Source organism: Melanerpes formicivorus, unplaced genomic scaffold (assembly GCF_026170545.1).
Source record: "Melanerpes formicivorus ecotype bairdi unplaced genomic scaffold, bMelFor1.0.p_v2 SCAF_36, whole genome shotgun sequence".
NCBI classification, from domain to species: Eukaryota; Metazoa; Chordata; class Aves; order Piciformes; family Picidae; genus Melanerpes; species Melanerpes formicivorus.
Genome location: NW_027142388.1, coordinates 3,356,618 through 3,377,474, shown reverse-complemented (window position 1 = coordinate 3,377,474; position 20,857 = coordinate 3,356,618). Strand labels below are relative to the sequence as shown.

At 42.1% G+C, this 20,857-nt stretch overlaps 1 protein-coding gene across 4 annotated transcripts in view; it reads right to left on the bottom strand.

The window, feature by feature from the left end:
• Positions 1-1,818: 1,818 nt before the first annotated feature.
• Positions 1,819-20,857, bottom strand: part of ZDHHC8 (zinc finger DHHC-type palmitoyltransferase 8) — a 116,832-nt gene continuing 97,793 nt past the window's right edge. For all 4 annotated transcript variants that reach the window (XM_068157327.1, XM_068157331.1, XM_068157329.1 and 1 more), the window contains 6 exons: positions 17,982-18,073; positions 15,457-15,589; positions 14,490-14,607; positions 13,657-13,766; positions 9,599-10,635; positions 1,819-6,761 (listed from right to left, as the gene is read on the bottom strand). In XM_068157327.1, coding sequence (XP_068013428.1) covers positions 6,590-6,761; positions 9,599-10,635; positions 13,657-13,766; positions 14,490-14,607; positions 15,457-15,589; positions 17,982-18,073 — 1,662 coding nt within the window. In that variant the 3' untranslated portion in view covers positions 1,819-6,589. The remainder of the gene's footprint in view (positions 6,762-9,598; positions 10,636-13,656; positions 13,767-14,489; positions 14,608-15,456; positions 15,590-17,981; positions 18,074-20,857) is intronic.

The following is a 20,857-nucleotide window of genomic DNA, read 5'->3' as shown; positions in this document are numbered from 1 at the left end:
TCTTATCCCACATTGCAGAAATGCATAGATAATACAAATCCCATGTGGAGGTTAGGAGTTTAGAGGTGTGAAATAAACTTCAGGAGGTAGTGCATGGCCCTCACAGTTTTCACGTGGCAGATACTTCACAGTCTGCTGAAAGGAAGGCTTTTGAATGACTTACAATTGTAAAATTGTTTTATTCCAGAAAGGAAAGACTCTTTAAATTACAAGACTTACCTGTGGTATCCCTGTCACTCTAAAACACACCTGAACCCCTAGCAAAGCTAATAACTGGTTTTACTTGAATATATGTACACAGTTATGGATGTCTTATAGACATATAGGCATTATATATACACACAGATCTGCAAGGCACTGTAAAATGTACCATCACTTCTCTAGGGCTGCTTTTAATCTGCAAAAGGAGATTACAGTTCTTCATATAATTTAAAATGTCTAACCAAGACACTTTAAAAATGTTTCAGGGGTACAGAGATAATCAGCTGTGAAATAAGTCTCACTTAAAAATTCAAGTCATTGTGACAAGAGTATCTATTTTGACAGTAATTCTAATCTATTTATTATAGAACTCTTCCTCCCTTAAAAGATATATTCACCTGCAGAAATAGTTTCCTTTGTCTCTCCTCATTGTGTTCCAAAATATGAACTGAAGCTCGTCCTGCCGAATAAAAAAACCCAAAACACAATAATGGAGAAATGAATACAAACATGGATAATTGATCCATTCCCCAGAGAGAGGAAAGGCAAGATTGCTGTAAGCCATGCTATGCTTAAATAAAATGCACCAAAGCAGATCAGAAGCTTATAGAATTCTGTTTGATGTAGCCCAACATCAGTGGAGCCTGGTGATTACATTTGTGGCCGGTTGATATATAAGGTAATCTCTGTCTTGTGAAGACGAGACGGCAGACAAACATGACTGGCATCTATAATGAACATGCTTAAGGTAATTAGCCTATATATGCAAATTACAGCATCAGAAATCATGCAGCAGCTGCTGTTAGGAGGGTTTGGCCATTGTGTTGGAAGCCAGTCTTGCAGATCAAATGGGTGTATTTTCAAAGGCCAGAAACAGAGAGATGAAGATGGACTGGAAATTGTGCACCTTTAGGATATGTAAATCCAGATATCCCAGATAGAACATTTCAACAAATACCAATTTAACATTTTTTTCTGCCACAGTTACTCTGTAGCAAGGATGCACAATTGTGCTGGACCCCAGCACTCAACCCCACACCTTCAATAAAAATCAGTGTAGAAACCTACATTTAACATCATTCCATTGGTCATAACTAGGACACACTCTTAAAGACTCAGCAGATTTTCTACTCTACAATAAGCACCTTGAAAATGAGACTTAACTTGCAGTCACTAAGGGTGTCTAGCAATAGGACAAGGGAGAATTATTTGAAGCTGAGGGAGAACAGGGTTAGATTGGATCTTAGGAAGAAGCTCATCAGTACAAGGGTGGTGAGACTCTGGAATAGGTGGCCCAGGGAGGTTGTGGATGCCTTCTCCCTGGGAGTGTTGAAGGCCAGGTTGGATGAGGCCTTGATCAGCTGAGTCTAGCTGAAAAGCATCCCTGCCCGTGGCAGGGAGGTTGGAGTAGATGATCTCTCAGGTCTCTTCCAACCTAAGCCATTCCAGGATTCTATGAATTTTGCACTGGAATTGGCCTTTCCAATTCTACTGCTTCAGTTCATGTTTTGCATCAGCAGAAGAGGGCAGTACGCCATGAACCATCTTGGCAAACAAATGCATCTGCAACTTACCGGGGTAGACCAAACACTTGAAAATACTGAAGTGACTCAAAGGTTTAAAAAATATATATGTATTACGAGAGCCACAAAAAAGGTTACAGACAGAGCTCCACAAAGCCTGCACAGATACATTCCAACAATTCAAGGTGGCAGAACAGGTGAAATACAGACTATAAAAACAGTTCGACATGAACTTTTCCAGACTGTCAGAGACAGCAACCTTGACCCCATCTTTCCCACATGAAAACAAAAAACCCAACCAACCCCCAAAAAAAAAGAATATATATATATCTATATATCTATATCTCTAGTCTGGACCACAGATAGAGTCCAAAGAAAACCACATTGCAATTTCCACATTAGGCTTCTAGGAGAATAGGCATCATCTGAGGAAGGTCCATTGTAACACCCGGGAGGTGATTATCTTAGGCCGAGTTGACAGAACATTATGCATGGTTAGCAATTTGAGAACAGCAACACCACACAGTTCATTTGCTGCACATGGCTACTGACACATAGCTCTGTGCAGCCCTTAGAGCTGACTTGAACCAAACCAAGTAATTACATTTTTGTTGTTTGTTTGTTTGATTTGAAAAAGCAAGTGCAAACATAAGAGGTGAGGGCAGTTCCCACTATCACCTTTCTTACAAATTCAAGACTCGAAGACTTCTTTAAGGTACTCTGCTTACAGAGACGTTTTGAGACTCTGTTAATGAGCTTCAGGAAAATATGCCACCCTCAGGGTTTTCCCCTTGTACACTTCAGGTTATGTCTGCATCCAGTTTTGACATAGGGGGGGCCAAATACTGGTTGGGTATCAGTGCAGTATTTGGCCCAGTTTCAAAGTCTTTGCTATTCAGACTTTCCTATGAGGTCAACAAACAAAGTAGTTAAAAAAAAAGAAAGAAAGAAAGAAAATATTAAGGCTTCAAGTAAAAATATTTCCTCTCTCTCCCACCCATGTAGTAAGGTACATTTAATTTCATAATACTCAATATATTACACACTTAAAGATACAGAGATCCAACTTTTCAAGGCAGGTTGTACTACAATGAAAACCTGGAGGCTAAATGGGACTGTAAGAACAGGGCACAAACAGCTAATAAAATGCAATATGCAATGAAAACTGCTGCATAAGCTACAGAAAAACTATTGCTGTGTTTTGTTTTTTTTTAATAAGTAATACAATCCACAGCTAAAAGATAAAAACATGTTAAAAAGATTTAAGACTTCTGAGACATGAAATAAACTTGAGCAAAAAAAAGAAGAAGCTGCTTTACCAGGTGTGTTAACTTGTGCTGGGTTTTCATGGCTAATCCCCACCTACTGTAAATTAGCATCACTTAAATGAGCTTTGATGGAGCTGCACCAATTTACACCAGCTGAAGATCTGGCCTGCAGTGTCTGCAAAAATGGAGACTACCTGGGCAGAAGAACCTTACTGCTAATCTGGAAACTCTTGAAGAACTGTGTTTTCACATGAGCTGGATTCTGCTCCAAAAATTAGACTTCAAAAATAAGTCCCCAGTCCCGCAATAGGAGCTATGGAAACAGACACTAACATTGATGAGAAAATAGCTGCAGGTTCAGTGCCTTGGATGGAAATGAGGCTGGATTTGCTGCATGCAATTTCCTCTTAACAGTTCTGTTTAGGTTATTCTTTCAGAAGATTTGAATAATTTACTCCAGGCTATGTGCACTGAATTATATGCAAACCTCAAAAGGAAAACAAAAAGGAAAACAAATACTTTGGTACCATTGTAAACCTATTAACAAGTCGAATATCTCCCATCTGTGGGCAAAACTACTCACATCTGAACCTGTAATGACACAGTGCAGTCAATTCTTTCTCCCTTACCCCTTGTGAACTATGTCAAAATAACCCTGGATATTAGTGCTTCATACACACAATACTGTGTTTAGTCTTACTGAGAAATTCTCTCATGAACTAATGTAGTTAACTTCAAAGGCTCCTTGGCCCTTCAAGTTCCTCAGTAGCTTTTATGTTTATAAATGCAGGAGAAAAGAACAATCAAAGTGGAGCACCGCTGGGATGCAAATCTCAACTATTACAATGGTGCAAATTTTCAGCCTGCTTGCATGAATTTCATGTACATATTCAAAGATACATGATAAAATGTGCCCTTGTCTAGCTCTTGAGCCCATATTCAGTGTGTCCCACATCCCCTCTTTGTCAGGGCTTACATATGGCATACATCATACTTTGAAAACAAGTAAGTCTTGTGATACTCTATGCACCAGAGTGAATTCCAGTCCTTGAGGAAGTACTGCATCTTCCTGAGGAGTTAACATCAGGGTATAGTTGCAGATTAATAACAGCTAAAGATGGAAGAAATCAATAAGGCCATTTGGTCTAGCCCCTTGCCCTTGCAGGCTCACTTCTTACAGAACTGTTTTTAAGGACATGTCCAAACACTGTCTGACTGTCCTCAATAGTCTCCAATACTCTGCCTTGGAAGACTGTTCCATTGTCCCTTCCCCTCTATCTTTTCTGCTCCCTTCTAAACATAAACCACTGGTTACCGGTGACAATCCCTTGATTTACCTTTGGTTTAACATCTTTTAACTAATGTACTTGTAAAAATTTCATACTCAATTTCCACTTCATTGCTTTGCCAGTGACATATTTTTAGCCCTTTAAACCTTCTCATCAGCCAGTGCATCCAGTCTTGTAATACATATTACTCCATCTATACCTGATCCACTTTGCCTGTATCTTTGTGTTACTGTGGTGCCTCCAACTAAAGACAATATTCTACAAGCCAGTGAGCAAATCTGCATAGAAAGACTATTGCTTCTCTGCTCTGCCATGTCCCTGCACTAAGCATTTAAAATATCACCAAGGCAATAAAATGCACACTGATTTCTAGTTCACTCTCATGATGCTGGCTTATTGCAGCTGCATTGCTTTCCAGGTTTCTCCCTTCAGGCCACATAGAGAGATGATTAACTTTCTTATGTTCTCTTCATCCTGTCTATCCAAAAATAAAAGATCTGATATACAAGGGACATCATAAGCAGGTATTGCAGCAGACATCAAGATTTATCAAATCAAAAGATAAATTTTACCCAGGCAAAACTGAGGTCAACATTTGCCTTCTGGAATAAGTAATCTCAACATACATGAGAACAAGTAAGATGTTATCAAGACATTCTGAATTGCTACCAAATATCTGGAGAGCTCTCCATTATAGTCGAGGACTGAAAAGGATTCAACCCCTTGAAACAAATACCCTGAAAAACAATAAATACAAATTTAGCTCTCTAGTCAAAATTCTTCACCAAGAGAACCAGGTGGGCAGTGGAGGTTTTTGATGCTGATTGGCTCAGTGACAATCATTTTTAGTGACTTTGGCAATCAGGATATTCTCAATCACACACATGGCCTGGCTGGTTAGCATTGATCCAGCTCTCAGTACTTTTGATTTCTGAGGTCATAACTGAATGGGAAGGAAAAGGAGACAAAGAATGGAGAAAAGACAAAAAATATCCATTTGTCCCCAAATTTGAGTCCACATATTTGTGACAAAAGTAGTGCACCCCTTTCTTGGGTTGGTTTTTTGTTTTTTAATAGTAAAGTTTCTTTAAATCCAACAAAGTAAATGTAGTTTTCTGGAGACAGGAAAAGGAAACCTCAGAAGGTTAAACAGATTTGATTGATATTACTTTAAAAAGTTGTTCCCCAAGGGAAAAAAACCCAAATGGAAAATCCTTTGTCTAACAGTACTGAAGACCAGAGGGAATGTGCTAGTAATTAGGCAGAGAGAAAATTTATATCCATTAGATGCATTCTTGGCTCACTTACACACACTGTAAATGCAACAGATCATGATAACCTTGCTGCAGGATTACACAGGCGGCACCAGGGCAAGGCAGTAAACCATGTTATTGCCTAAATCCAACAGGTAACAAGGAGGGTGCACAGAAAGCAGCTGACAGCTGTTTAAATTATGTTCCCATCCAAACATTTCTCCTTTCTTATCTGCTTGGTTTTGTTTTGGAGTCAGAGAAGCCTTTAAAAACCAGAGGGAGCAAGAGGTCAGAGTGGAAGATCCTTACTGGTGTTGCGGTCCTTTTCCACGAGAGACAAACATGCGTGCGCACACACACACACAATTCACACACAGGGAGGCGAGTGGCAGACAGTGAGAAGCTGTTGCTATCCTTTCTTCTGCCTCCATCTGTGATCAGGGAGACTTTGAAAAATGACATGGCATTCATGGCCCAAGTGCCCTTGCCTTGCTCCTTCCAAGGAGGAGGAACCAACCAGCCACACCTTGGGGACACAGAGCAGTTCTCGCACAGGCAGACTGCCTGCCACAGGAAGCCAGCTTTCCATGTTGGTAGGAAAACAGCAGCTGGGCCTCTGACTCCTGTTGGACACACTGCTGGCCAGAAGAACTGGGAAGGGGCATGGGAAAAACCGAATGATCCTGGACCGAGCATACTTTTTCACAGCACAACTGGTACACAACAGGTGTGTTGGACAGACACACGCACAATGGCTTTAGCGCTCTCTTGCACGAAAGAATCCGCTCTGTGGGTGTGGTGTTAGGTCGCAGCCAGCTCTTGCCCGTTGGTTCTGGAAGAGTCTGATAGACTGTACAATTTTATTCCCTCAAGAATAAGGCTGCAGCTGCTTTTTTGGCCAAAAGAGAAAGATGAAAATAGAACAAACCCAAAACATGAAAAGGAGAGTGGCCAGCTGCTGCTGCTCCTTCTTTGTTGTTATTTTGAGTCTTCACAGTGCTCCTAGCTTCATGGCTGGCTGAGTGGATGGCTCTTTAGTTTTAATTAATTTTATTTTACACTGAAATTTCATAGGTTGTTCCACCAACTCCAGATACCTTCTTAACGTTTGAGTGTCTAGCAGGGCTGACAGGTGTCCCCTGGGAACTTGATGTTGAACCCAACCTGGTTATTCCTTTTGGCTGTCCATTTACTTTACTGTGAGGTGTCTTCAACTGTATGTCATCCCTGCATCAAAAGAAATATCAGAAGATGCAATGTTAGTGATCAAAGCGTGACAGCAGAATGGCTTCATTCAGAAGAAACAGTTCTTGTTACTCTGAGACCCACTGTTGCAAAATATCAAGCATGGGAGCAGCCTGGCTGAAGCCAAAAAACTTGAAGGAAAGCCACTGAAATGAGAGAATTCATTTAATTACTTGCTTAAATGCTTTGTTGAACCAAACTAATTGCATGAGCATTTGTAGGATGTGGGAGGGTTTAACTGCCACCACTGCTGACCTTAAGCCAAACTGTGTCTTGCAATTAGAAATAAAATACTCAGAAGAAACCACTTCTCAGTTAAATATCCAGTTAAAATGATGTTGGTCATCTCTAAAAGACATTAGAGAAGTGAAGCGTAAGGCTTCTTCATGACAGAAGACACAAAGAGAATGAAGTCAGGAAGCACTCTAGGATGCCTGTAATTAAAGACCATATTCCAGATGGACTCTTTAATTTCCTGTCTTATGACCTGCTCCCAGGGAGCAGGACTACAGACTTTCCTCAAAAGATCTTTTAAATCTAGGCCACTACACACTAAAGCTTAATGTGTCTCTTCCCCCAAACTCACAAATCAATTAGCTAAAAGCCTATCAAGGAACTTAGGGATGTTCTGGGAGTGCCAGCACAACCTGGGTCTGCTGTACTCTCACATCTTATGGTCCATTCCAACCTAAGCTACGATATGATTCTATGACCTTACTCCTGCAGTGGATGTCTGCTTGGGTTTCCCTCAGTCAGAGGTGTAAGACTGGCTCATGCCAGCATCAGTGACTGGGGCCTGAAATACCTTCTAGAAAGGAACACTTCCTGTCTGCCTGCAAACAGAGTTGTCTGAACTATTTCAGACAACTCTGGCTTTTTCTGGAGGCCAGACAGTTTGATGGATTCACTAAATTCAAAAGGCACTTTCTTTCTTTACATGTGTCTGCAAAACAAACCAAAGTACCTTGGACTTTTACACAGCTTGATAGCTCAGAATAGCTCCAAAACTAAAAGCACTTTTTATGTGGCAACCTGGTCTGACAGCTGTACCCTGGAGCAGCAGGTCCAGCAGGTCCCACCCAGCTTCTGCTAAGCATTAGGAAATGGAGTCATGGGGATCTGAACATACAGAAAGAGAGAAAACCCTGTTGTGGTAAAACACTGTATCCCTGAACAGATGAAATATGCAGGGAACAAATTCTATGTTCACCTTGTCCTAATTCAGTGCTGAAATTCCCCTGAAGAACACAGTCTGCCTCCTGAAATCAGGCAAAAAGGGAGCTGGGGAGTCTTAGGGGAAAGGGAAAGTGATTTGTAGTGTTAGAGATAGGGAAAATGTGCTTGGTTTACAAAGCACAGTGTCTGTGGGAGGTTTACTTCACTTGGTGAAAGACTTGAAGTTTATTAAGCTATTTATGTATTAATCTAGGTACTTGACTTCAGGAACGTCAATAAAGATTCTCTGCCATGGTGTCTGCAACTTTAATATCTGATGGGATCCATAGCTATTGTAATAGCTAGACCACTTTTGCCAAACACTGTAATTTTCATTACTTCAAAGAGCTGGACTATAGTGAATTTACAGGCTTTACATTTTTAACCAGCACAATGTAAGAGCAGTGGCATCAAAAGGATGATAACATAACCAAGAAGCTGAGATGAAGAACAGGCAAACAGCTTTTCATATTAACATCTTTCCTACAGCAGCAGCTGACACATCCAGGTCTCAGAGGGCACAAAGACAGAAGAATGTCCACAGATTTTCTGTCACTGAAACAGAGTTTTTGCTTTAACACATGGGAAAAGGAAATAAAATGGCTGTCTACCTCCTGGAAGTTAGATCTCCCACCAGTAGACAAATCATTTTAACAACTACAATTCACTTCACAACATTGAGGAAAATCTTGCTGGCACTGAACTTCAAAAGATCTCCCACATTTCAGGACCTTTCCCAAAAGTGTTGGATAATGCTGGAGTGAGAAACCTGGGACCTTAACCAGAGGACAGCATAGTGCAGTAAATGCCAGATGCAAACAAAACTTAGATATTTCTGATGAGCCCTCCAGGCCCCAACTCGGCTGAAACACTGCATCCTCGGTGGGATCATGTACCTCTTCTCAGACTTTTCAAGCTCTATAATCTCCAGAAGGAAGAGAAAAAGAAAGATAAATGCATGCAGAAACTGCAGCTGGGGATCTTGCTCAGATGCCACCTACTCAGCACAGCAAATCCTCTCTTCCTAAGCTTTCTCTCAGAAAGGAAAGAGGCAGCAAGGCCATAACACAATGCTGAGATGTCTGTGCTTTTGTCCCCAGTTCTGTACCATGGGACACTCAACACAGCTGAATACACAGCCCTTTATGTCAAGCACAGTCTCCAGGACTGGCCTCAGCTCTGTTTTCATTAATGCAGGGTACACTTGCACATGCTATGATCCCATCTTTGATTGTGTGCCCAAGCAATGGCTGGGTCTGGCCTCCCTTTAGGCTGCAAACTAAACCAGCTCCACCATTTTGTGCATAAGGGAGGGATAATCTGCCTCACAGCTTGCAAATAATTATCCAATTCTGCTAAGACACTACATCCCTGTGACTTTTACAGCTCAATTGACCACCCACAGTTCAAATTCCAGCAAACATGCAAACATTTTGTCATGATGAGGCTGCTCTGAGGGTGTTGCAGAACTGAAGAGCACCCACAAACCTCCCACCCTTGCTGGCCTCCAGCAAACATGTAATGAGGGTCATGCCTCCAGCAAAGTGCTCTGCACTTGCCTGCAGACACTGACATTGCTGAGCAGCACCTCGAGCAGTACCTACCTTTGTGCTCCCACTGACTGCACCTCTGTAATTTCCACAGTGTTTACAAACGAGACAGCCTTCGGGCCTCCGTAAGAGGGTGACCTAGGCATTCCTGTGGGGGATGATGGGACCTGGTGGCCTGGGGATTTGTAGGAACCATTGCTCACCCTGCCCTGCAGTGCCTGATGGGACTGGACATTATTATTGGCTAAATCAGCTTGCAGAGAGGTTGTGGAAGTCCTTGGTGCTCTTGTCATTGCACTTGAGAGTGAAGACACTGAGGACTGCAGTATAGGGTTCCTTGTGCTAAAAGTGGCAGCAGCCATCAGATTGTCTCTAGATCCATATCTCATTGCCATGCTGCGTGGGTCTTCAGAGAGTGTGCTGACTTGCTGAAGGCTGTAAGAGCTAGGGGTGTCATAGACACCTGAGTCTGCAAACACCGAGTCAGGGTGCGAGTGGAGGAGCTTCTCCCTCTCTTCCATCTCTTTCCTCTCCTGGATGGATGCCATAATGGTTTTGGAAAGGTTATCGTAGCGGACTGGGGAGGGGTCTCGCTGATGTGGAGCTGGCCCCCCCAGCACAGGGCTGAAGCTCTGTGGTGGTTGGCGCTGCAGCTCGCTCCCTCGCAGGTGGCACATTTTGGCTGACAAATAGGGGGAGTGGTACCCGACGGAGCTGACCGCGGAATGGGCGATGCACTTCCTCCCCGAGGGGGACATGGGGTTTAGCAAACTGTCATATGAAAGACTCCCATTTCTGTTTGACAGGGAATTGGGAGAAAAGATGCTCCTGTAAGGGGTGGAAGCTGCCCCTTCAGACTTAATTGGATGAAGGGGCACTTTTTCTGTCCCTCTCCTGCCGGCAGATTTCAGGCTCAGGGATCGTGAATTGATGGCAAAGGAATCTATCTGGAGCGGGGAAGACTGATAGGTCTTATGGAGAGAGCTCTTTCGGTAGCTGGGGATGTCCAGGCTCGGTTCGGATTGGTAATCAAGGCTCCTGCCATCCTCTTCTATCAGAGCTCCTTGACTGTGACCCTCCTGCATCGTGATCTAAAACAGAGGTGAATATGAAAAACAAAAGTCAACAATGTGTAACAATAGGTTTGCTCTCCATGGTGAGTGCACAAGAACAGAGCTGGAGGCCTTCTCTCAGGTTGCCAGTCCAGCTATGACTTAGGTTTGTTACAAGTAATCTCCTAACTCCAGTCTAGTATATGGGTAAGCACCTTAGAAGCAAGGACGAGTTGTTCCTAAGTGCTAAATAATATTGACAGTAATGGATATGTCAATACATGGACTGAAAACACAGAGTGAGAGACCTGCTAAACTAAGACCCAAGTCTCAGTCAAGGTAAATCAGATTGTAATCTGATAATGCAGCCTTGGAAAAACCACTTTGAATCTTCTACAAATAGCTTTTGAGTTGAGGGATGTCTGGTTTTGCATGCTGAGTCAGAAATCCTTTAGGCTTCATTTCAACACATTGAGCACCAGCACGCTCTTAACCACTTTATTCAGAGTTGAGTACTCAGTAATTCTGAGTTTCTGGTCATAGGTCTTTGAAATTAACCACCTAAGCTTAATTAAAGCCAACTGGCTCCTTCCCACCACTTAAACATCAAAATGAAGCAATTTTCTCCTTTTTAGTGTCACACCAGAGAAGGAAACACAGGGCATAATATATACATGTGCATTGAAAACAGATAGGACTTGACTTTGGTTTATTCTATGAAAGATGGCTTACAGTTCTGCTCACTTAAAATGCCATTCTGTGCTAAGCATACCATTTTTGCTGTTATTTTTAAGGAAGAGTTTGCCATGCTGCACAATAAATTAGCTACACTGGTTGTGCAGAGAAAGATTTATTATCAGTCCCATGTTTAATCAGAAATGCAGTCAACACAGTTTGTTCTATATCTAATTTATTTTAAAGGAAAATTATTTCCCCCCCCACCAAAGAAAAAAAAAAAGCCTAGCTGGCTAAATTGTGGCTTATTTTGTATTTTTCTTCAAGGAGTTTTTGGGGGGTTGTTTCTTTCCTTTTTCATTCTTGAGCCAGAAGATAGGGAAATATGCAAACTAGCTCACTATTTTCTAGAGCAACATGCTAAATTTGGCCTTCTCTGGAAAAAAGGAGACCAAGTGACAGCCTGTAAAGGAGAAGGAGAGAGCAATGACGTAGCTTGTAAGTATATTTGTGCTACTTATCTTTGTGCCACAACCCCCCTTTCCTAACAGCTTTCACTGCTTAAATGCAGAATTACATTGATAGGCTGAAGAACTGGTACAGAAGAGGCCACATGATTTGCACTTTTTACTTAGGTATGGCTTGGCAAACAAAGACATGCTACCCTGTCAGCTTGCCAAGTGAACTCATTTCTATAATATTCCCACTTGACTACTAGAAATTTGTGATTACTATAAAACTGAACAAGGCTGCATAAAAAAAAACTCCACATTATGCACACCAGTCAGCCTATAGTAACAGCATCTCTTTTAGGTTGGGATGGAAACAGCAGCCTCAGAGTGAAGATGCTGTACCCTATTATCATTTCATAGCACTGCGCATTCTGCCGGCCTAATCAGAACCTATCCTGTATCATTATTGCACCTAGGACTATATCCTGAAGGAATAAAACAATCTTCCCTTCCACAGCTCTCTGACTGCATCATGACCCAAAATACTGCTGCTACACAGCTCAAAATTGCTGGCTGATGCCTGCAAATATAGTATTTTTAATTTGATGTCAAGCCATTTTTCGTGTGGTAGAGTGAAGACGATAGGGTATCACACTCTTGAAATACACTGAACACACTGCTGTTCTTAGCTCTCTTTCATAAGCCAATCTTTTCTTCACTAAGTGGACAAATCTAGAGAACAGGATTTACAATTATTGTAGTCAGACCAAAGCCCAAACTTGGTGGTAGCTGGAATTTCTTCTAAATGAGAATGATACTAGAAATGTTTTCTTTACTATTTCAGGAACATTCTGTCTTATCCCAGTGTTGCTGCAGTCAATTACAGAACCACAGAATAGATCTGGTTGGAAGATACCTCAAAGTGCATCCAGTCAAAGCTTCAATTCAATACTGAAGGGTCAATTATATATAGCTCAACCATATTTTCCTTCCCTTACATATGTCCTGTTATTGCAGAGGTGATATTGGAGGACCTGACAAAATATATTGTGAGAATTCACTGTGTGTGGTACCTGTGTTTTAAGGGTATCTCCACTGCTGTGGGAAGACTTGGATACTCATTGCAAATATACAAGTTAGATCAGTAATTTTCAAACTGCTGTTCTCAGGTCCCAGGGAGCCAGGGACTATTTGCAACAAATCCATGAGAAATAAATGAGAAAAATAAGCCTATTACCAGCGGGTTTAGATTTGCTCTCTGCTTCCAAATGAAGAAGTGTAAATTGCTGCAAAACTCCTGAGAAAAAGAGGAAACAGATTCCAGAACAAGTCTCTCTAATTGCTAGGACCTCAGTTTTCCAGACAGGAGGAAATAATGCTAAGTGTTGGGAAGCTGTTTTTTTTCACTACGTAACCCAAGTGCACTGAAAAGGCACTAAGGAAGGTCAAACGTGAGGAATCTTCCATTAATTTTAACTAAAATATCTGTTGGGATGCTTTAAAAGTTCTTTCTGTTTACAAGCTGCCATCTTAAGGAATCACTGAACATGTTGTCTGTTGGCTAAAGGGGCTGATCCAGGAAAGCACTAAGCATGCCCAGCTCCATCTGAAGTGAATGCAAGTTGGCATCCATGTCAGGAGAAGCCAAGGGGAGGTGACACTTCTCAGCATCTCAGGATCAGGCCAAGACACTGATAAAGCAGCAGTGCACGCCTGTCAGCGGGACAGATGTGTCAGGCTCAACAGCAGAAAGCTGCAAAAGCAGACATGTTTTCATGAGGAGCACAGTGCAAATGTACACTGTTGCCCAACAATGCCAAGGGCTGTCATTTACTTTTACTCTCTGACGTTCACCAGAGGCCAGTGGCGAATCTATCCGCAGCTCCATGTTGCCCAGAGTTAGCTGGGAGCAGATTCTCCCAGGCCCACTCACCTGCTCAGCTGTAGCATGGTAGTGGACTTTGGGATTGTTGCTGAAAGCCGGTCGATACTTGTACATGGCAGGTGTAGGGGGGCTGATGAGTTTGGGTGAAAGGCCACCTTCTGCAAAAGAAAGAAAGAAAAAAAACCAAATCAATGAAAATGTGTGCCAGAAAGTTCTCATGCCCAATTCCTTGCTATCCATAGTGCTCTGCAAACAGAGCTGCTCTGGAAAGAATAAAACTTGCAGCAGTTTTGTGCAGAATCCTGCCAAAATCAATGCGGTCCCTGTGGAAATAACAGAACATTGCTGCCAGATCAGCAATCTCAAGAGAAAAAACAAGGTGTAACAGACTCAGTGGGGTGGCCTTTTGGTGAACAGTAATTTTGTCATCATTGGAAATATTAGGTATTCGAGCTGAAGTCGGCTACAAGTTTTGTCTGGGAAGAAAAAAAGGTTTTATAATCACATCAAAGCTTTAATTTCACATTTCCATTAATTCTGTTTGTAATGCCTAAACATTTCTTGTTAGTATTTCTGATTCCCCAGTTCAAACTGAAAGTTTTTGGTTGATAATTGATCAAAAATTTAAGAAGGGGTTTAAAAGGGTTTAAAAACTTGGTGAAACAGATAGGAACTATCCAATCCATGCCTGAATGAACCGCTTCAAGCTGACTTTTCTCTCCCTTTCCTGCTGTTTTTACCCCCTCACTCAGAATAATTTTCCTATAAATAGAACAATCTCTTTCACCCAGATGCCATTACTGTTTTGAAAGAATACCAGAAGCCTTTTTAAGAGGCTGGAATATGTTCTTATTAATAAAACACCAACCAGGCAACTATACCTTCACTCGTCCCCAGCTGCCCTTTCAGTTCAGAGTACTTGCTTGGATCTCCTTTGGGTGGTAGAGGTGGTTGCACATCCATACTTTTATCCTCCAGACCTTCCAGGCTAATTTTAGACTGAAAATGACCACAGAATCAATCAGCTTGGTTAAATAACAGGCATGTGTCAGAGCGCTGGCTGTACCACAGAACAAGAGCTACCTATACCTATAATGACAAACGTGATTTAGCATCCACTGAGACAAGGACTGTGTAAAATTAGCATCGTCATAACAAGCCAGTGTAATTTAAAACACTCTAGCCTAGTCTAGTTGGGATGTTAAATAATATTACCATCATGCTGATTAATTTGTGGTAGAAGACAGTGGTGGGTTTTAGCATTTTTTCCAGCAACTTTCCAGGCAGCTCTCAGCAAGTAACTGCCCAAAGAGTGTAACAAGTAACTACCTACAAAAATCTTCTGAGGTGGCTTCTTTTGTATCCACTTCTATTTATGTGACTAAACAAATCCTGCTCTCTATTTCATGCCAAGACAAGCTGAAAAAAAGAAGAGAGAACTCAGCTTCTGAGCCAATATTTATTTCACTGGACTCCAAGCTTTCCTGCAGTCTTGAAGCTCAAAACCTTCTTTGAAGCAGAACAGCTGACCTGGTGGTACAAGGATCCTCACACAGTGTAAGGTTTGTTACAGTTAATTTGAACACCAAGAAGTGGCAACTCTTTCAAAGACTACTGCAAGGAATAGCCACCTACTATGAAGTTGAAAAAGGGCTGTTACTGGATCAAGAGTGCTGTTACTAAACCTGGGTTACTTTCAGAGGATGATGAAGCACATGACAAGGACTCAACCTCTATCATCTCCAATAAATGCATAATCTCAAAGTGATTTTCAATTACAAAGTAATTCCCAGACTTGATAATGCTCAACCCACACTCTTCAAAAGCAGCACTTGAAAGCTACCTCACCTTGCTCCTGTTGAGGTTGGCTTGGATCCCGTTGTCACTGATCTTCACTGTGATCTGCCGCTCAGATAAATCAGGTCTGAGGAAAGGAGGCTTCACACTCACAGCTTGCTTTTTCTTGGGCTCAACTACGTACCTGATTCAACAGTTCAACAGTCATTAAAATAAACATTAAGCTGAGAACAAGGCATAGACAACATGAAAATTTTCCTGCTTCCAGGCTATGATGAAAAAAATGTCAGAATATAGGTAAGCAAACTCCATTTATTTCAATGGATGTAGTAATCAAAAAAGCAGTAAAAAGACCAATGTGGTTTTCAGTGAGTCAAAGGAGAGGATGTGTTATAAAATCCAAGCAATGCTTGAAGCACCAAGGGACAAGAGCACAGATCACTTGAAGAAAGCAAGAGGTCTGCCACCAATGGAAGCCACAGCTAGTTAACATGAAACAGCTTCCCTGTGGTGGAAGATGGTGACTGGGTGAGTAAGACCCAGCACATGGGAAGTTAACATGGAGAAGATGCTGTGCTGCCAGTTCAAGCTTACCACATGGTGATGTGTTCTGGAGCATGTTTAGAGTGTTCAAATAAATGGAGGCAAAAGAAACAGACAGGTCTGTAGGAAGCAACAAATCTAAAGGTCGAGGGAGGTGATCCTCCCCCTCTACTCAGCCCTGGTGAGACCCCACCTGGAGTACTCTGTCCAGTTCTGGAGCCCCTATTACAAGAGGGATGTGGAGGTGCTGGAACGTGTCCAGAGAAGGGCCACAAGGATGATCAGAGGGTTGGAGCACCTCTCCTATGAGGGCAGACTGAAGGAGTTGGGGCTGTTCAGTCTGCAGAAGAGAAGGCTCTGAGGTGACCTCATTGTGGCCTTCCAGTATGTGAAGGGGGCCTACAGGAAGGCTGGGGAGGGACTTCTCAGGATATCAGGTAGTGATAGGACTAGGGGGAATGGAATGAAGCTGGAGGTGGGGAGATTCAGGCTAGATGTGAGGAGGAGGTTCTTCACCATGAGAGTGGTGAAAGCCTGGAATGTGTTGTCCAGGGAGGTGGTCGAGGCCCCGTCCCTGGGGGTGTTTAAGACCAGGCTGGATGAGGCTCTGGCCAGCCTGATCTAGTGTGGGGTGTCCCTGCCCATGGCAGGGGGGTTGGAACTAGATGATCCTTGTGGTCCCTTCCAACCCTGAATGAAACTATGAAACTATGAAACTATGAAACTATGAAACTATGAAACTATGAAACTATGAAACTATGAAATGACTGACTTGAGCAACCTGGTCTAGTGGAAGGTGTCCCTCCCCATCACAGGGGAGGCTGGAACTAGATGATTTTTAAGGTCCCTTCCAACCCACACCATTCTATGATTACATGATTCAATGACTTTAGATATCTAATTTCTTCCCAGTGGCCTAGAGTTCTGTAAATGCAGTTGGGCAGTGGCTGTAGAACGCATAAATGTCAATACTCAGCTTTCTCTGGTTTATCTAGGGAATAGGATACTCTAGTAGTGATGCCTCAGTGCCTTTCAATATACAGGACAATCTAAACAGCTCTTCACAAAGCACAAACACTCTACCTGCTGAAACTCTGAGAATAGCCATGATGATAGTACTCACACCTCTCTCTTAACAGCAGTGTCTCCCAGCTTCTAATATCTGGCACTCTTTTAATATCTTGATCATGTTTTTCTATGTTTGAGAAACAGCTTTTCTGGTGCCTTTACCTTTAACATGTATATTTTAGAACTTATTTGTTGCATAGTGAAGGGAGAGGGAAAAGGCAAATAATGGTGTCAGGGTCTGGAGTTCCTCAATACCCTGAAAAGGCTCAAGTAAGTCTTCTTTCAGTACAATTATTAACATGTTTGCAGGCTGGTCAGCTCAACATCCTGGATATTTTTACTCCATCTGATCAATTGTGATAAAATCCCCATTTCAAAATGTGAAACAATAAATCCTTTCCCCCAAAAATAGAAAGCCATAGATAAAACCCCAAGCTCCATGATATAGATCTCATTGAAAAATCTCTTTTATGATAATGAAAGTGCCAGTGAAATTGAAAACCACAGCAGCCTTAAATTAGATTTAAGGACAAAGGCTGACTTTCAATTCCTTCCTTTTCTCCAGCAGACTAGAGAGGATCTGGACACTGACTGTACAGTGCAGAAAGTCGTGTGGGGAATATGACAGCATATGGTAACCTAGCTTGTTACTGAAATCCACTGGATAAACAAGTTGGCAAAGACAAAGGCATCAGCTCTTGATATAATTTGACATGCTCATCTCAAATAAACATTTCTGGGATGAGGCTTATGAATTACATGAAGACAGCAACTGCTTGGACAGGTCACAGTCATGCAATAGTGAAGCAACACAGCTATCGCAGAGCTGCCTCAACAAATGCTTTGCTTTACTTCCTGCTGTTTCATCAATGGTGTTTCACTTGTGAGGTCAACTAAAGCACATTTTCTTCTTTCCTAACAGCTACACTACATCACTCATTCCCAGTTGAGAGCCTATCTCTTACCTGGGAGCCAAGGGGCTGCAGAGCACATGTTCCACATTTCCACAGCATCCTCGCGTGAAAGGATTCACTCCTCCCCGGAATTTGCCTGTCACCTGTAAATGTATTGAGGACAGTGCTCAAAGCTCTGGTTATAGAAAAGTCATCATCCAACCCTAAGAAATCCAAGAACAAGCACGCTTTGCTCTGTCCTTCCCAAACAGGCTGTTTTTCTTTGAATGCTGCACTTCCTCTCTCCTGCTGTAACTCACTACCTCCATCACTGCTTATGGCTGAAAGACACACCAACTAAAGATCCCTTCCAGAAGAGCAGTGAGCTCAGTGTGCCTAGGTTTCAAAGTGAACAGATTCACCTTTCCATGTTGCTTCTGCATTAGATTTGTGCCTGCTGTCAGCCAGACATCCTGTTTTGGTCCTTTCATTCCCCTGTCACTTCCACTCTGCCTTGGCAAGTCCCTTCCAAACAAACAGGAATGTCAATTCAACATCCGTAATGTTGAATGAGAGCAATGTTTCCCTTCTCTCAGCATCCCATCCCTAGTGGCAATCAGTCTGAACCACTGCCTTATGTGGGAGGGTGCCAGGAACTCCCATATGATTATGATGTTTGCTTGGAAATGAGCTAGTTTAATAAAAGCCAAGCCTCATTAGGCTGGCAGGATCCATTCAAAGCTTCATAAGCATTAAAAAGGGTTTATACTCTACAGGCAGATACTTGAAAGTAACCATATGGGGATAAATACAAAGAAAGCCAGAGAGATTAATAGTGGTTGCCATTAAAAGCATCAGTGTCACTGTATGCAAAGCAATGCAGTTTCATCAACTCCTACTTCTGATGTAGCATTACAAAGTACCAGAAACACTTTAATGACTTGCACATAAAATAACAACCATTAAATGATTATGCAATACAGTATGTTGGCTTCTTTGACATAACATAAACCTCTTTAAAAGGCCAAGAGCGAAATGCTGGAAGTTCTGAGTGTTGGAAAACTAACCTGATGAGTAAAACATGGGACTGGGACAATTGGCACATCTGCACTCAAGACTGGGTTTAAGATGACTTGTGCCAGATGCTGGCAAAGCACTTCACATCTGTATGCCCATTTTCTCAAACACAGTATGACAATAACATTTCTCAAACTCCCAGATTACATTACTAATTACATCAGTTTTGTTTCCAAAAGAGTTTGAAATCCACTGATAGAAAGCATTCAGAAGGAAGGATATTTATTTACTCTATTCAGAAACTAAAAATACCAGGCTACGAGCAGATGTTGAGTTATTTTGATTCCATAAAAGACTTCCAGAGGCATTCAGAAAGCTCACAAACATCTAAACTCAGCCATTATGCACTCCTAAATCACAGTCTGCCTACTATGAAAACCTACAAACTCTGGAATGAATACCAAAAATAAACAGTAGAACACCAAAAATGTCTGTACCACTGGCCTATAAAATGTACTGGGAAAAGAAGGCAAGTGTGTCTGAGCATGCTGTAGCTGGAAAGCTGACAGCAGGTAACCGTGTGAGAGAAGAGAATCAATACTTAGATGGCAGGAGAAAAGTGAATGCTTTAAAAAGGCATCAGAGCCAGGGGCAGATCTCATATGCATCACTCCTGGTCTAGTGCTCTAATTACTTAGATATTGCTCCTTTGAAAAGGAGCTGAAGGCTAGGAACATCCATCCTCCAGTCACGGATAGGCAGTACATACAACTAAAGAGATATTAACACCAGGTTATATTTAATGTTCAGAAAACATAATGGGGCAATGAATTAATCTCAAACAGTATCTCAGGAAACCAAACCAAGCCAGGATGCATTTTCCAATAGTTATTCCAATCACCCAAATGGGCATAGACACAAACATAAGACACTATATTGTATGCCCCCTTTTTTTTTTCATTTGAATTTTTCCTTCCTCCTCAGCCTAAAGTTTTCATGGACAGTTTTCATCACTTCACAAAGGTAAGTCTAAGGCAGACCAGGATTTGGGCTATGAGACTGAAATGCCCTGGGTTTCATGCAACTATGGTTAGTACCATCAAACCTAATACTTGGCCAAAATCAGTTTTAAAATCCAGAGCTGCTGGTTCCAAGTAGGACAGCAAAAAACCTCTAAAGATCTAAAGCTATGGTAAGCCTGCTTTAATCAAAGGCCATGTTAGGCAACAATTCAGGATGACTTCAGATTCTTTGCTTATGTAAACCTCCCACACTATTCTGGAGAAAAGTTTTTATTGTCTCCTGTGGGATAGGAAACAATCTCATCCCAGTTGACAAAGGCCTGGCCTCACAAATGTCTTCAGCTCTAACAGTCTGCAGAGCAGCCATGCAAGCTTCATAAGCACGAAGCCATCAGCCTGCAGGTCAGACACAGCAGCACACTGCTCAGCATGAGCTGGAGAGTGCACAGAGATGCCAGAGCAGTGAAAACTGCAGAGGTGTGAGGGGCACTTTGGAGGTATGAAAGGGTAAAGAACTGGAATGCACACAATTCATTAGCCTTGGGAAGAAAGGTGAAAATCCTGTGTGTAGATGGCTGCCATACTGAGTGACCCAGTGTGAAGTTTTCTAAGGGTGCTGCCCCCCACAAACAGGGGCATGCTGTTGAAGCTGTGACTAGATCACTAGCACCCACATCATGCCAGTGACAAGCACATGCATATAGATGTGGATTGGTCACACAAGGGCTGTGGATGGTATACATTTGAGTAACTGCAGGGGAAGGAAAGTTTTACAGGCTTTTTGGCACAAGATGTCATGCTGGCACTTGGTTTGAAGAAGCAAAACAAGTCAGGTCCAATAGGCTCTCAGTGTGCATGTGCACATATGCATGAGCAGAAGAGAGAGACAAAGAGAGTGAGACAAAGAGC